This window comes from Muscardinus avellanarius, assembly GCF_963383645.1.
Source record: "Muscardinus avellanarius genome assembly, chromosome: 6".
Lineage (NCBI taxonomy): Eukaryota > Metazoa > Chordata > Mammalia > Rodentia > Gliridae > Muscardinus > Muscardinus avellanarius.
In genome coordinates, this window is record NC_137791.1 from 39,166,231 (window position 1) to 39,183,626 (window position 17,396).

At 39.4% G+C, this 17,396-nt stretch overlaps 1 protein-coding gene across 2 annotated transcripts in view; it reads right to left on the minus strand.

Moving 5' to 3' along the window:
- ANK2 (ankyrin 2) overlaps positions 1-17,396 on the minus strand; it is a gene marked incomplete at both ends in the record, with an annotated part of 247,348 nt that overhangs the window by 150,063 nt on the left and 79,889 nt on the right. For both annotated transcript variants that reach the window (XM_080697143.1, XM_080697142.1), the window contains one exon: positions 181-279. In XM_080697143.1, the coding sequence (XP_080553269.1) occupies positions 181-279 (99 nt within the window). The remainder of the gene's footprint in view (positions 1-180; positions 280-17,396) is intronic.

Below are 17,396 nucleotides of genomic sequence, written 5' to 3' on the forward strand. Positions count from 1 at the left end.
AAGGGGTAAATTCATGGAATTTTGTGCACAAGGCAGCATCATTTTTTCGTGGCCACTACTGTAGATTAAATGGTAATTTGAATATTCCTAGCATATTTAAAACAAGATAATGGAGATCCTTTCCAACTCATAGAAAGAGCAAGGACGTTAAGATCAAGAACTCCGGGCTGACAGTCTTACCTCTGTAGCAGTGCTCTGATTGGCTCCATTTTCCAGCAAATATTTCACAACATCAATGTGATTCTCCTGGGCAGCCATGTATAAAGGAGTGAAGCCATTCTGAGGAAGCAAAAAGATGATATCTATCATTTATAAAGCTAACACCATGGAGGTACAGAGCACAAGAAAAGAGAGTGAGCACTAGGAAGCAAAACCTTGAAACCATGAAGCTATATAACATCTTCACACTGAATAAATCATGCACATATCTACCATAAGACTAGAACACAGCTATGTGTGGTGGTGCAGGCCTGTAAGCCCAGTGTTCCAGAGACTGAGACTGGAGGATTGCAGCTCCAAGGCCAGCCTCAGCAACTTAGTGAGCCAATCAGCAGCCGAGCGAGATGCTGTTTCAAAACAAAAATAAAAGGGCTGGGGTAGCTTGTAGGTAGACTTCCCCCGAGTTCAACTCCCCAGTAAGATATACACACACATGTGTATGCACACACACACACACACACACACACACACACACACACACTCCCACTACATCACAGTGGACCAGTTCCTACAGTGCCTAAAGAAATAATAAGAAGAGAGAAGAAATATTATTTCCTCATATGCTGTTTTCATTCCAGTACCAGAGTTTCACATTTCTCCTTGCCTGACATTGTTGACTAATGATATTTACTCTCTTAGTCTCTATATGATTCTATAATATATAGAATTTTCACTGTATATATCTATATACAACAATTTGAAATATCATCTGTATTTGTCATTTCACAAACAATTAAGCAGACCACATTGTCACGAATAAATAGAATTTGGTTAGCACACGGTGGCATAAAAGATTACTCATGTCAGCATAATGTGGGAGAGATTCTAAATTTGACTGCAAGTAAGAAGTATGTATTTCACTGCCAAAATTGTAGGTCCATGGTTGGTACCTAGGACTATTTTCTTGTTTTTTAAAGCCATGCTGAAGGTTTATCACGCATTCCTACATTTACTTACTCAGTTATTTACTAGAGTTCAGCCACAGCAGCCAAGTCATCTCTGAGACAGTGTTGAACAAGATAGACACATGTGACCTATAATACTGCGCCAAATGAATACTATGGGCTCACAGATGAAAATCCACTAAAAATGTGCAACATAAGTTTAAAGCTAATTTTACATAGGGAAGCTCCCTCTTCACTAGATCCTTAGGAATATATAAACCTCATTTAAAAATGGGAAAGTGTGTGAAAAAGAAAATGTACAATAATTTATAAACTCTTGAAACCTAATAATTTTCTCAAAACGATTTCAGAGTCTTAAACATAAGTGACTCCCTGAAACTTACCATGCATTAATGAAAATAAGTAAAAACACAGAGATTTTTAAAAGCTTAAGAGGAGAAAAAGGTGTTCTAGCTATTTTATGGAAATAAATTCTCCTATAAACATTATGCTAGGGTGAAACATTATTCAGAATGGTTCAATCCAGCAACATATAGACATATATGTGTATATATACACATATATAATTCACACATAACAATATGTATATAAGTAGAATAAGTAATTTTCCATTTCATTATAAAAGAAAATCTGTAGGATTCAAATGGTGAAAGAAAATGTAAAGGAGATAAGAGGAGTGAATTAACAACATTGTGGGATTTTGGGAATGATTTGCTAGCTGGATAGCCTATTTAAAAAAAAACAGCAAGCAGGTGAAATCTTATATATTTTAAGAACAATGCAGAGGTGGCGGAAGGATGGAATTAGAGACTTAAGGGAGGGAAGACAGAGAAGATGGTTAAAAACAGCGAGTGGGTGTGGAAGGGGGCTCGGACATGACAAGTACACGCAGGCGTACAATAAGGAAGCAAGAACTCTTAATAGCGTACAACAATCTGCTAACAGTTTCCTCCAACAAACTTTTGTAAATAAATCAGGAGAAAGGAAATTGGATTGTGTTTGCCAGATTAGAGGGGAGGGAGATGAACAATCCTCAGACCTCTGCCTCCAAAAGCCCTGGCTCTGGGTCAGGTCATGGGCCCTTTAGGGGCCTCCCTGGTGAGCAAGCGGGTATGCTGAAGGCCAAGGACACTTGCCCACCACGGCCTCTGCGCTCCCTGGGCACACACCTCGCTAACCAGAGTCGCTGCCTACGTGCTCCTAGTGTGGCCCTCCTGTTCCACAAGGGTCATCTTTCCAAGGATCCTTTGGTTGGCTGAATAATGGCTTTCACATATATTCATTCTAATAGCTGAAACTTGTAAATTCCACCTCTACAGCAAAAAGAACTTTGTGGATGTGACTTAAGATCTTGCTACGGAGATATTATCCTGGGTTATCCAAGTGGGTTCACTGTATTCACAAGGATCTTTATAAGAGGGAGCCAGGAGATGAGAGAGGAGGAAAGATGGTACGTTGCTGGCTTTAAAGACAGAAGAAGGGGCCATGATCCAAGGGGTGCAGCTCTAGAAGCTGGAACCAGCAAGAAAGTAGATGTTCACCTAAAGCCTCCAGAAGAAAACAGCCATGCCAACACCTTGGTTTACACCCTGAAGGACTAACTTCGAAATCTATGAGGGAATACATTTTGTTGTTTCAAGACACTGACTCTGTAGTAATTTGTTACAGTAGCAGCAGGAATCAAATACAAAGGAGTTGTTTACTAGGGAGAACCAAGTAGGAGCTGAGGAGACACGAGCAGGTGCAGGAGTGGCCCAGCATCACACTGCTGCTCCTGTGTGCCCAGGCAGCCAGGACGAGAAGACAGACACGGCCGGCTTGGGTCAGGGTCTCAGGGCAGCACTGCCCTCATCAGTGTCATGCAGAATGGCAGGGAGTCGACATAGAGACATGTTAACATAAATATATACCTGTCAAGATAGGACATTTATTTAAGTTTGTTAGTGGGCACAGTGGAGCATACCTGTAATCCTAGTACTTGGGAAGATTGCAGGTTTGAGGCCAGCTTCGGTAACTTAGTGAGACCCTCAGCAACTTAGTGAGACCCTGTTTCCAAATAAAATATAAAATAGGTCTGGGAGTATAGCCCGGAGGTAGAAAGCCTCTGGGTTTTACCTCCAGTACCACCAAAAAAAAAAAAAAAAAATGTATCGTATATTGGCCTCTTTGCACTTTTCTCCTGCAACCTGGAAGGATTAGAGGTATGTATGGCAGAGATAAAAAGAAAGGAAAAATCAAGGCTTTATATACTATACAAAATACGGTATATGAAGGGGAAGGGTGGTGATAGGCAAACACGCAGGCTCTTGGCTAGAGTGCACGGAGAACACCATTTATGCACTTGTATCCTAACCTTGCCTGCAGAGCTTCCAGCTTAGGGGAGCGCAAATATGAGAAAGAATAAAAATAGAAAGGATCAACTGAGTTCTGCAATGTTACCCATTGTTAGAAACACTTTTAATATAATCCGTCAAATTATAGTGACGGTGTGTGCAGTGTGCCCAGGATGACCGGCGTTCACACAGCACCCGGAGAGACACGAATGGCATCTCAGTTCTCGGGTTCCACGACCCCGTCCTCTCTAGATGTAGAACAGTGCCCCAGCACTGGTATTACGATCCCCATTCAAAGGGAGGCAGGTGAGGCTCTAATACTTGGGTAGTTGAGCCAGAATCTCGCAGCTAATAATTAGGCTGGAGTGGCAGGCTGGTGCCAGTTCATGAATAGCCTCTCTGCAGTGTGGCTGGGACTGCATGCTGCACCTGAGTGGCCCCCACCGGGCTTGAGAGAAAGTCTCTCTCAAGAAACTGTCAGCAATGCCCAGGCCCATGCTACCACCCAGTTCCTACCAAACTGGGGTCTGCATGCAAAGCCCAAGCATGTGCTTTTTTTTTTTATTCTTGTTGTTCATCTGTTTTGTTTTTTAACAAAACTCATTTCTCAGAAGTGCCAAGAGAAGTTTGTTTGTTAAAAGTGAAGCAGAGTGGTTGACCAGTTTTGGGTAGGAAGTACCACTATCGCATTTGCATTTTACGACACTCACTCTGGAGTAGTGATGCCCTGATTTGGTGTGGTGGGAAATGGAATGGAAGTGCAGGTTAACCAGCTTTTGCAGTATTTACAAAGTATACATAAAAGATATAGAAAACTTGAGCCAAGACAACCCTGGCTAGAAATGAGGGCACGTCCTACACAAAACACATGCAATACGGCAAGAAAGATTTACTACAGATCCAGAAATTATCTTTTCTTATCTTACTGCTATTGAACAAGAAATAGCCCGCTGGAAAGTGGAAACGCTCCTCTGAGTAATTAGGACAGAGTAGGGCAGCACATTAACGCCACTGCCAAGGTACAGGAACGCATTATCTTTACACGTAAATAACCTAACAACACAGCATCACTGTCTCTGTGTACATGTATTAAGGTGCTTGCCCATATAGTATGTTTTTTCTAAAACTGCCTGATTGCCTGTCGGTAAGAAGGCACAGGTCATTTCTCACTGCTGACATCCGTAGCCCAGGTCAGTGCAGGGTCTGTGTGAGGAGCATCGCCAGCCGATTGTTTTTTTAGTTCTGGTACAATCAGAAGGTGCCCCTAGCAACTGGTCATTAAGTATTTTGAACATTACCTGTCCATAGGAAGTCTATAGGAATCAACAGAGGTGTATTTGGAGACTCTTTACTGTTAGGCATTGTGTATAGCTGTGAAGATTCAAAGACAAAAGACAAAACTCTGTTCATACGCACTCCCATAAACAAGTGCACAGGATATGAGGTTATAGTGCGGTGGACACATGTATAATCAGGCTATTGCTGAAATTTATGTTATAAATATAAGGAGAACGTAGGTGAAAGACACAGAACTCAACTCTGTATGAAAAATATCTCTGAAGGATGTCGCTGGGAGTGACTCAGTATAACTGTGCCACGGAAACACCCAGGTTAGGCACAGACCCAGAAAGGGCGTTTCAGGCAGAAGGAACACCATGAGATGAGAAAACACAGGACAAGTGGGACCTGCGAGTGACTCGGTGCCGGTGGGGAGAGGAGGCTGCGGTTGGCAGGGATCAGTCCCATCTGTCTTGCTAAGGAGTCTGGGATTTATTTTTAAAGTCTTGGGAGTCACTGGATTTTAAAGGGGTTTGCAATATGCACATTTAAATCTCCAGAGGTTTATTTATCCTGCCAGGAACACAGAGGGTATCATGGAAAATGTCCAGACTATAGAAGAGAGATGGTTTTTGTAATAATTCTGATGAGAAACGAAAAGTTAGCAGCATTAATGTGATTTGGGTATTTTAAAATGTAATCTAGTATTGATATGTTTACATTGTACTTTATGATGAGAAAGAATTGGTTTCAGTCTGTTATTGATCACAAATAATGGTCCTTAAACTTATCAAAGACTTAAATTTTCTTCAAATTCATAAATTATGATGTATTTTAGAGAATTTATATACTGACATTACAAAATTTTTCCATTTACACTAGTTATATAACTATGAGCAGCAACTATAATCAGGTTTTTGCTATTATTGAAAATTTATTTTGGCAGTTGGATTATTTTGGCAAATTGAATAAACAGACATTAACATTTACATCTCTAACTACCAAATGTAGATTCATTTAAGTTTGGACACATATTTAGAACATATAAATTTATTGACATTTATGTTTCACCTCAAAGAAATTATACAGAGACTAATAATGTGATGAATAGTTCATCATGAATGTTTTAGACAAGGACCAAAGCTATAAGATCTGTCATTATTAGTAATTCTCAAGAGTATTAAATTTTTTATCCTTAATTTTGCTAGCACGTATAACTTTATTCTTCCCTTATACAAATAAAGATTCATCATTTTGAGGACTTTATATGACTGATTGTATAAAACTAGATTTGTTCTAACGTTTTTACCTATGTACTACTAGTTTTCTCAAACTAATAACTATGAATAGAGCAGTGTTTCTAACCTCAAAAGTAGAAAATAGAACAGAAATCACAGAGTAGATCCATATAGGATCATCTGTAGCTCAAGATGTACTATAATTGCCAATAGCAAAGTATTAATAAAATGTCTGACACTAAAGACTGGGTAGTAAATCCTGGGAAGAAGCCATCTCTGGTCCTTGCACACAAATCAGAGAGGAAGCCAGGGACTCAGTGAGCTCAGGATGGCAGAGCTAGAGAAAAGGGAACCAGCTTCACTCTTCCTTTCTCTTCTGGTTCCATCTCCTTCTTTTCTCAAAAGGTGATTTTAGGGGAAGGAAGAATGTCTTTACCTCACACATATATTTCACCTGGGGATTCTGTTCTCAGCCTATTTAGGAGGCTGTAAATAGCAAAACAGCAGCAAAAAAAAAAAAATCATAATCAGGAATTACTGAATATGGGTAAAAGTCTATTCAGGAATAAATACTGAAAGTAGTTCTTACAGTTCTTAAATTAAAAAAAAAACTCTCAAAGATCTCTTCGCTATATGAATGCATAAAAGACTGCAAAGTGTCATAACAAATTACCACCCAGCTGAAGCAAACCTGTACCTTAGAAAATCTTGTAGATCAAGTGTAAGCTAAATCTGTTTCTAAAATATACTACTTTAAAGTCAAGACTGGAAGTTGATTATAAAACTTAAAATGGCTATTACTACCGTAAAATACTCATTGTTATTTTTATTTGTTCTTTTTTTAGTCTAATTAGGTTCATTAAATGTATTTGTGAAGCCAGGTGTGATGGCACACACTTGTAATCCCTGTACTTGGCAGGCTGAGACAGGAGGATGGTGGTTCGCGGCCAGCCTCAGCTACTTAGTGAGGCACTCCACAACTCACTGAGGCCCTGTTTCCAAATAAAGAATAGAGATGAGGGCATTGCTTGGAGGTAGAATGTCCCTGGGTTCAATCCCCAGTACTGAAAAAAAAAAAAAAGTATTTGTGATGAGAAGAAATTGCTATTTTCCTAGATAAAAAAAGTTATAGTTGAAAAGGAACTCATCATTTTACAGCTGAGGAATTTCCAGCCCAGAGACTGACTGCCAAGTGAGTCCATTTATGAAATGAAAAGGCCAGTTATGGAGTGAAAATAAAAGCAGAGGTGAGTGGACACAACCCAGGGGCCTAGAGGCGCTTAGCCCATCCTCCTCTTTCAGGCCTAGATACAAGACTCACTGTTTCCGAGTGATTTTATATAGTGCCTATAGAAATGTTTAGCACAAAGTAGGTGCTCCCTTCAAAAAGAACATTCTACTTCCACTCCCGTTTGTTATTTAGTGGTACCAGGGTTGAATCTGGGGCATTCTACCTCCAGGCCACACTTCCAGCCCTATTTTATTATTTTAAATTTGGTAACATGGTTTCACTAACTTGCTGAGGCTGGCCTTGAATCTATGATCCCCGTCTCAGCTTCCCAAGTGCTGCAATTACAGGTGTGCACCACTTCTTTGAAGGTGGGACATCTTAGTTTGCTTCTAGCGCATTGCTTCTGATGGAATTGATGATGTGTGGCTTCCAAGGCTGGGCTTTAAAGCCATTGCCCCTCAGCCATTCTCTCTTTGAGGTCACCTTCTCGGGAGGAAACGAGTCACCATGTTAGGATGACACTCGGGTAGTGCATGAGGAGATTCGCCTGAGAAGGCACCAAGGACTCCGCTGTCAGTGAGGACGGACTTGACATGACAAACCATCTGGGGTAAACACTCGAGGCCCAGAGACTTCAGCCCTGGTCCACATCTTCACTAAAAGCTCATGAGAAACTCAGAACCATAACTGCACACCTTAGCTGCCGCTGAATTCCCAGTCCACAGAAACTGGGATGATAATAAATGTTCACTGTGTTTTAGCTACTAGGTTTGGGGGGATGTAGTGTGTGATGATAACATAGTGTTAGTGTGACACTAACATAGTGTCAGGGAAGGCCCACGTGACCAGCTTGTCTACCTTGACAACCATCCCTCTTACCCCATACTGCCACCTTTCTCCTTAGGAGAGAAGGTCATACCCCAAACAGTTACCTTCAAACTCTAGTCACGTAACGCTTAAAATGCTGTCTAACCTGGAAACCATAAAAATAAAAGATTAAACATGAATTCTCTAGAGTTGACTGAATTATGGCTCTTCAGCCATATGAGCAAATCCCAATGAGCAAAAAAGTGTTTTTTTGTTTCTGGTTTTTTTTTTTGTTTTGTTTTGTTTGTTATTTAGGTTCTGGGGATTGAACCCAAGGGCATTCTACCTCCCAGCTGCAAGCCTAGTTCTATTTTATTTTTATTTGTAAATAGTGTCTCATTAAGTGGCAGGGGGTCTCACTAAGCTGCTGAGGCTGTCCTCAAACCTGTTATCCTCCTGTCTCAGACACAAAGGTGCTGGGATTGCAAGCGTGCCACCACTACCCCTGCCTTTTCTTGAGTTGTGTACCAAGGAGGTACATCAAGATCTTCCTGGTAGAATCTTGAGTTTCATGAAGTAGTAATGTGAAAGGAGTATAACAACAGCTATCACCATGTATTATCTTTCTTTTTTAGTGCTTTACAATTGAAAGGGCTGGGGCTTTGCATTAGTAAAGAGAAATGGAGCTAGGCCTTGAATCCTGTTGAGACTGGAGGATTGCAGGTTAGAAGCCAACCTCACCCATTTAAGGAGATATTCAGCAACTTAAGGAGACCCTGTTTTTAAAATAAAAAAATAAACCAGGCCTAATGGGGAACTCTTTTATTCCCCAGTTCATGGAAGGCTGAGACAGGAGGATCACAGGTTCAAGAACAGCCTCAGCAACCTAGGACAGTTCTCAGCAACCTAGCAAGAAGACCCTGATTCCAAATAAGAAATAAAAATTGGGATGGGGTGTAGCTTGGAAGTAGAATATCTCTGGGTTCAATCCCCAGTACCAAAATAAATAAATAATTAAATAAATAAATAAATAGCTGGGGTATAGCTTGGAAGTGGAATGACCCTGGGTTCAATCCCCAGTACCAAGAGAAAAAAAAGGAATGGATGGATGGAGTAGGTAATTTGTATATATTTGCCAGGTTGCAGTTTAATAAAAAAAAAAACTTTCACTTTAAATGTTTGTAATACCATTAATTCCGTGTGTTATGTGCCAGATTTCTAACCGTCTTATGTATACTCTTTACACCTACTAAAAAACACAGGACAAGTCACATGACCATCTCCATCATTAGAAAATGGAATGGTTATAGATACCTCAGGGTTTGAAATTTAAAAAGTTGAATTTCCCTTCTGAAGAAATCAAGACTTAGGCTTTTTCACAGAGAAGAACTGTTTTAATTGATGTATTATAATGGCACACACCAGTGCAGAGCAGAATTCTTCAGCAGCCTCAACCAAGACCTTCTAGGAGTCTCTTCAACAGACCCCAGAGGGCACGGGCTGGCAGGCACAGCGCAGTCACCATCCCTGATACTCTGGATCATCTTCCCTTGATTTAGCAGTAAGAGAGATAAGGCTGGGAAACATCCCAAAATTATCACCAACTTTAAAGTCAGGATGATTCAATTCCCCTATATATATCATGAATGCACAGCTGCAAAGGATGTAAAACCAGTGGGTACTAATTGTAGTCACTAAAATAAAGACAACTTTGTGTTCTCTAGGAGTGGCCATAGGGGAAGAGTACAGTAAGTCTGAGTCCGATGATATACGTGTTTGGTAGTTAGTGTGCCCCTCTCCTCATCCTCAGGGTAGCAGACAGCCAAACAACACATTACACTCTTGGGCTGCAAACACTTGTTTAGGTTTGCACTGGGGAAGTGAGCTGCTCCAAAACAGTCAAATTCAGGATTCTCTCTTGGAAAGCTGGGACAGACTCACTCTCTTCCTTTGACTGTGAATAAGAGAAAGTGTGGCTTGGATCCTGGGGTCACAAAACAGTCAGGCCAGAATAAAGCTGGCATTGCCAAAACTGTAACAAAGGGGGAAAAATTGAATCCCTGGTTGTGAATGAGCCACTGGAGAGATATGGGGGGAAAACGTGTCCTTGAGCTTACACTATTTATTTGAATTTTCTATTTATGAAAGACAAGAAACTCTCTTTTTTAAATTTATCCAAGTATGAGGCAGATTTGATTCTTATTTGCAATTGAAGGCATTCAACAAGTTGATAAAACATCTGAGTTAAACTAAGGCTTCTATTCCTGCCATTAATTTAAAATAAAATACTTTTCAGAACAATTTGAAGAGCATCACAAAACACATCACAGAAATAATAGTAAAAAAGCATAACTTATTATTATAATGGGTCAAATATATTATTCAGTGCCCTAATATAAATCTCCAGATAGGATCTAAAAGATTTTTCAAGAACACTTTACAAAAATGCAGATAAATCATTTTCAGTAAGGAAGTAAATTTGCTCTTGCAAATGATTATTTTTTTATTTTTTTATTTTGTTTTGGTACTGGGGATTGAACCACAGAAGTATTCTATATTTGAGCTATACCCCCAGCCCTTTATATCTTTTATTTTAAAACAGGGTCTCTCTAATCAGCTGAGGGTCTCTCTAAATTGCTCTTTTTGAGTTGACCTCAAACTCAATCCTCCTGTCTTAGACTACAAATACTAGGATTAAGGCATATGCCACCATACCTGGCTCAATGATGATATTTTAAAATACTTTTGTTTCTATAAGTGGAAAACTTTAGGTAATGTATTCAGTGGTAGGTTTTCCTCCATTATTATCTCTGCATATATAATGCTATTATTTAAAAAGTTATCAATAGAAATGTTGTTTATCTTGGATTAATGCTTGACATAAATCAAACAATTTTATATTTTGTACCAAATGACTTCAAAATCTATAATAAATAATGTTAATGATTAAAACTAAAATTAAAATTTGCAGATATTGTACCTTGACAAACTGCTATAGACATAATGATTTTCTTTGAATATTAGAAATAAAACTTTATCCTAAAGTTAAGGAATATTTAAATATTAGAACTGAGTAGAAATTAATCCCCTGATATATTTTCTAGACTTTCAAGTTGCTGAAGAACATCAATTAAAAAGTTCAGATCTTTAGTATGTAGTAAAGTGCTTTAAAAACGTAAATTATTGAGCAATTTCAGAAAAGGCCCAGTAACTCAGAAGCAAGAGAAAATATGTTATCTCCAAAAGAAAAAATATTTACTACTGTGTACAGGTCATTGATACTGAAGAAAAAAAAAAACAAGTCAAGAATAATCGTCCTAAGGTGCTTTAATTTTCCCCCAGTACAGAAAAATACATAAATTTGATATAGTTACCATGAATACAGCCACAGTACTAATGTGATTGGTCATTGTTCCATTATTTTGAGGTTGATTTAAACTTCCAGATGAAACCACTGAGAATAACTTTTACTTCTCTCATAGATTATACCAAAACTCTACTCAAAATGAATGAATGTCAGTTTTCTTATTTCTACTCAACCATCCTTGAGAAAATGAAATGCTTCCCTAAGTCTCTAAAAATCCATCTTATATCAAAGCATCATATGATTCACTTAGACCAGCTCCTCAACAGCCAGAGTCCTTAGACTACTGTTAGCCACAGCTAGTAGCCTTGGCTTTAGCCAGGTTAATAAATATAGAAGGTAGTAGCATATCATTCTTTAATGTCTAAGGCATATATCCAGTATGTCTAACTCTTTAAATAAATATAATTATTGCTTCCTTCAGCAATGTCGATCATTTTTGTCATTTAATGATTTCATTAAATTGATGTGGAATACTTCGCATGTCAACAATCAAAGTGTGTAGTCTGACAGCGTGCAGACACACAGCCACACTGACATATTTCATGGGATTCAAACTGATTTTTAATTTCCCAAAGTAAAAGTTTCATTTTCTTTGATTCTATAATATTTGCTCTAAGTTTCTTAGTCACTCAGTAGTGGGCAGAATTATAACGCTATTCTTATCCCATGTCTGATGTTAACAATTTTGGATATAACCATGTATCATTTAAAATCTTTTTTTTTTTTAGGTCTGAGGATGGAACCCAGAGGCATATGACCTCCGAGCCACACCCCCTGCCCAATTTTTATTCTTTATTTTCAAATAGGGTCTCACTGAGTTGCGGAGGGCCTCACTAAGTAGCTGAGGCTGTCCGCTAATCGCGATCCTCCGGTCTCAGCCTCCCGAATGCTGGGATTACAAGCGTGCGCCACCACGCCCGGCTAAAATAATTTCAAATGTATTATACCAATAGAGATTAGAACGAGACAAGATCTAAGGATATATAGGTTCAGTACATTTTGAGCAACATGGGAGCATAAGGGCAACCAAAGCCTTAATGTAAAACTCTTCCATTACTAACTGTGGTTTTTGTGTCCGTGCTAATATATCCTGATGCAGGCTTTATTAAAAACTGCCAGGAAAAACCGGGCATGGTGGGGCATGCTTCTAACCCCAGTACTTGGGAGTCTGAGACAGGAGGATCTCAGGTTCAAAGCCATCCCTGGACAACTTAGTGAGGCCCTTTGCAACTTAATGAGACCCTATTTCCAAATAAGAAATAAAATTGTGCTGGGGGTTTACCCCAGAGGTAGAATGCCTCTAGATTCAATCCCTAGTGCCATGAAAAGAAAAAAAAAGAAAAAAGAAAAAGAAAAGAAAAAAAAAAAACCTGCCAGGGAGCTAAAAACAGGTGATGTTCCCAGGTAGCACTAAGATCAAGAAGGAAAGAAAACCCAAGTGATAAGCTGAATAACAGCTGCTTAACACACTCAGTTCACAACCTGTCAAAGATACTACCTTAAAGAATGAATAGTTTCAATGAAATAATCCAAAAACTCATGTAGTTAACACATGGATCCATTCAGCCACATACCTAGATTTCGTGCTCTTTGGAGTGCGCATTTATTATATATAACTTAAAAATATATTCATATTCAAAGGGTCTAAGGCTACTTACAATATTATATATGTGTTTACATATTAATTATATGTGTACATTTATACATACATAATACAGTCAAGATACACCTATAAAGGTAGACCTAAAAAGATTTAGCAGTAGACCTTTAGTGGTGCTAAGAACCCAGAATGAAGTAGGTACAATAATTGAACAACTGGATCTTGGCAGCTCAAAGAAGGGAAATGTGATGAGGATGTGAACGACAGTAGTTCTAAGAACAGCAACCTGCCTTCTGTTTGTTTTCTGGAATGTTGACTCCACACAAAGGGCAGAGAACACACAGAAGGAGGCTGTCTAAATGGGCCCAAGACTTGCTTGGAACAGCTCTCCCAAGTGAATGCGTGTCAGTGACCCGTGAGGGAAGGTGAGTTCCCATTGGGGAGAATACGCTCTCATTAGTACATGAGGAGTCCAGGTTGATTTATGCTTTTCATGGAAACTGTCGAGGGTAACATCCCATACAGAGAGAGAGGCTGTGTCGCTCCAACAGATTATGCAAAGCAACTTTTCCTTTAAAATATCCATACATTCTAGAGGATTTTTGATTCCAGAGTATAAAGTTATAGTTTGGGCCCCAATAATTCTAAAGGAAGACATCACATCCAAAGCTCATCCATTCAAGAACATACATGACTGGCACAGTGGTGCAAATAACCGCAGTGCTTGGGAGGCTGAGACAGGAGGATCACAGGTTCAAAGCCAGCCTCAGCAATTCAGTGAGGCTCTCAGTAACCTAGTGAAACTCTGTTTCAAAACTAAAAAATAGGTCTGGGGGTGTAACCTGAAGGCAGAAAGTCCCTGGGTTCCACCCCCAGTACCACAAAAACAAAAACATACCTGCACTTCAGTGATTCCTTATCCTTCTGTTGAAGCTGGATTGTTAGCAAAAATATATTCTTATTGTTCTATCTGAAAGCAATGGCTCCAAAATATACCCACCCAAATGACGAGGATAATCTATTAGCTATATTTTCAGGACTATGACTGCCCAAACCAAACTTGTCATGGCCTTTGATGAGGTTATCATTGTGTTTTTAATTTGGGGTTTTTTTTGTTGTTGTTGTTTTGTTTTGTTTTTTGGTGATTCTGGGGGTGGAACCCAGGGGCTTTCTACCTCCGAGCTACACTCCCAGACCTATTTCTTATATTTTATTTGGAAACAGGGTCTCACTAAGTTGCTGAGAACCTCACTAAGTAGTTGAGGCTGGCTTTGAACCTGTGAGATCCTCCTGTCTCAGTCTCCCAAGCACGGGGATTACAAGTGTGCGTCACCACATCCGGCTACCATTGTGATTTTATTATTTATTTATTTATTTATTTATTTATTTACTTACTTACTTACTTATTATTTTCTGCTGGTACTTGGGTTCCTGAAAAACCTTCTACCTCCGGGCTATACTCCCAGACCTATTTTATACTTTTTTTTTTTTTTTTGTGGGTCTGGGTATGAAACCCAGGGGCATTTGACCTCCGAGCTACAACCCCTGCTCTATTTTTTATTCTTTTTATTTTGAAACCGGGCCTCACTAAGTAGCTGAGGCTGTCCGCGAACCACTATCCTTCAGTCTCAGCCTCCCAAATGCTGGGATTACAAGCATGTGCCACCATGCCCGGCTTTTTATAGTTTTATTTGGAAACAGGGTCTCTTAAACCATCAAGGCTGGCTTCGAATCTGCCCGATCCGCCTGTTTCCGCCTCCCAAGCGCGGGGATTACAAGCGTGCACCACCACGCCGGGTTTCATTGTGCTTTGAAATGATGCCTCTTTGGCAGGCTGAATGGTGTTCCCAAGACTCTGTCATAGCCTTTCATCAAGGCTTCCATCTTCTCTCTTTTGGCTCTGGTGAGTGAACATTTACCAATCCGTCTAAGTTCAGAAACAGTTTGTTTAGATGTAAGCATATCTAAAGCCTAAACTTGGAACCTGCCTCTCAGTGCTTCCATCCTGAGGTAAGCTGTGCTGTGACAGGCTTTCAGAAAGCTTTTATTGTCTGATATCGTTGATGGGATCCCATAGCTTGCCTCAAGAGGTTCCTAACTACAAAATCAGAAGATAGCAATAAACTGCTAAAAGGTTTATGGAATTGTAAACTGTTTTAGTCATTTTCTCAGTGAACTCTAAGATTATGGCAAAGATGAGCAATTAATTTTGCCAGAAATTTCTTGCTTCTCCTGTAATGTAAAGTACTGAGGTTGGGGCATGAACTCCATCAAGAAGACATTAGAATAGCCTCGTTTAAAAGCTGAAGAGAGCAACAAGAATTTTTCTTCATAAGGAATTCTTCATTTTCAGCCATTAAAGTGTGTACTTCCTGTGTAAGATGAGACAAGAAACAGCTTCGTTCCCTATAAGTCATATTTAAGTAGATACTGGAATTAGCTGGGAGTGCTGGCTTACTCCTATAATTCTAGTCCTTGGGAGACCAAGACAGAGGGGTCACAGGTTTGAGGCCAGCCTCTGCAACTCAGTGAGACCCTGTTTCAAATAGATAGATAGACAGACAGACAGACTGGAGGTGTACCTTGGGGGTAGAATGCCTCTGGGTTCAATTTCCAGTACAAAAACAAAAGCAAAATGCTGAGATTAAAAATGTAGGTTATGCTGGGTGTGGTGGCACACGCTTGTAATTCCAGCATTCAGGAGGCTGAGACCTGAGGATCGCAGTTCGCTGACAGCCTCAGCTACTTAGTGAGGGCCCTTCATAACTTAGTGAGCCCCTGTTTCAAAATAACGAATAAAAATAGGGCAGGGGATGTGGCCCGGGGATCGAATGCCCCTGGATTCCATCCCCAGACCCGCAAAAAAAAAAAAGTAGGTTATGATAAGGTGACAGAAATAATGATAACACAATAAAAGTGGTGTTTTCAGAATGTTTAACTGCCAAATGTTAATAGAGACTGCCTTGTTGCAACTCCAGAGCTAGAATACTGCTTGGCATATAGTATGTGTACAATAAATACATTCACTTTTCTTCTTGGCTGTTTGTAGCATGTGCTTTTTTAACCATTCAGCTTCATGCCCTACATTCCAGAACTATATTACATCAAGGGAAGGTTATACACTGCTAATCACTAATAATAAAACTTCTATAATTTTTCTTTTCTTTTCTTAATTATCTTGTATAATTTTCCCCTGCCCTCCCCCAGAAAATAAGGATGTCAGTCTGTTCCAGTGGATAGCCAGCCAAAATAACAGATGAGATTGTCCTCAACTCCAAATCATTTACTACCTCTTCTTCAGTGATTTAACTAGATCATTTAAGTATAGAGGATAATTAGAAGAGCAGCTGAAATTTATATTGTCCTTATTACATGCCAGGCACTGTTCTAAGCACTTTATGTGTACCACATCATTTAATTTTTACATCAACCCCATGTAATGGAGATTTTATAGATGGGGAAATGAAATCACTGAGACATTAAGTGACGAGCCCAAGATCACCCAAAGTGGAAAGTGAGAGTGTAGGTTTCCTAACCCCTAGACCATGGAGACACTTGAAGCCGAGCTCTGCCTGCCATGGTCCTCTGCTGAGTAAGCACTGTCCTCTGCCCTTTCTCTCTCACTCAGAGTAGGTATACCCTGCTCCTGGGTTTATCTTCATTAGTGATGTCTTAATTCTGCTCTTCACTGAAGAGATACATCTTTATTGTTTTGCATTTCAATATTATCATTTATGGTTTCTGCTAGTAATGTCTTCAATGTCATTTAAACTTAAATTTGTAAAGGTTTACACTGTACGGTTATATGACTTTATATTCAGACAGCACATGGAAGAGTCTTTTATACAATCAGATAGTTGATAAATGTCTTTTTCATGTTACAAAATCTATTATTTATTTTTCCATACGTTTTCTCTATTGCTAATATTTATTTATAGCAAAGCGCTATAAAGCAAAAGAAGGCTGTGAAAGTTCTCCATCATTTCTTATAATATTTAACAATTTTATATCAGTTTCAGTTCCTCAAAGATTTTCATATAATTTATGGCTATAGAATAAGTTTCCCTTATAAATTTTTCTAATTATGAAATGTAATATGCATACAGAATATGTATAATTAATTAAGAATAATAAAAACACATGCAAACACCAATTCAAGGTCAAAACTTGGGTAACGTCAGCACCCATAAGCTCTCTGTGTGCCTCTGGCCATGTGTTTTCTCTGTGATGTGGAAGCTAGAGAGAAAATAGGCAACAAAAGGGACTTCAGATAAAGGAGGAGAGAGACCAGTAGAAGAGTGCCGGGGACTGGGGGAGGGAAGAGAAGTGAGGAAAAGGGAGGACTGAGGCAGAAACTGTTCAAATCATGATTTGCCCATAGGTGAGGGCATCACTACCATCCTCACTGGGAGGAGGCA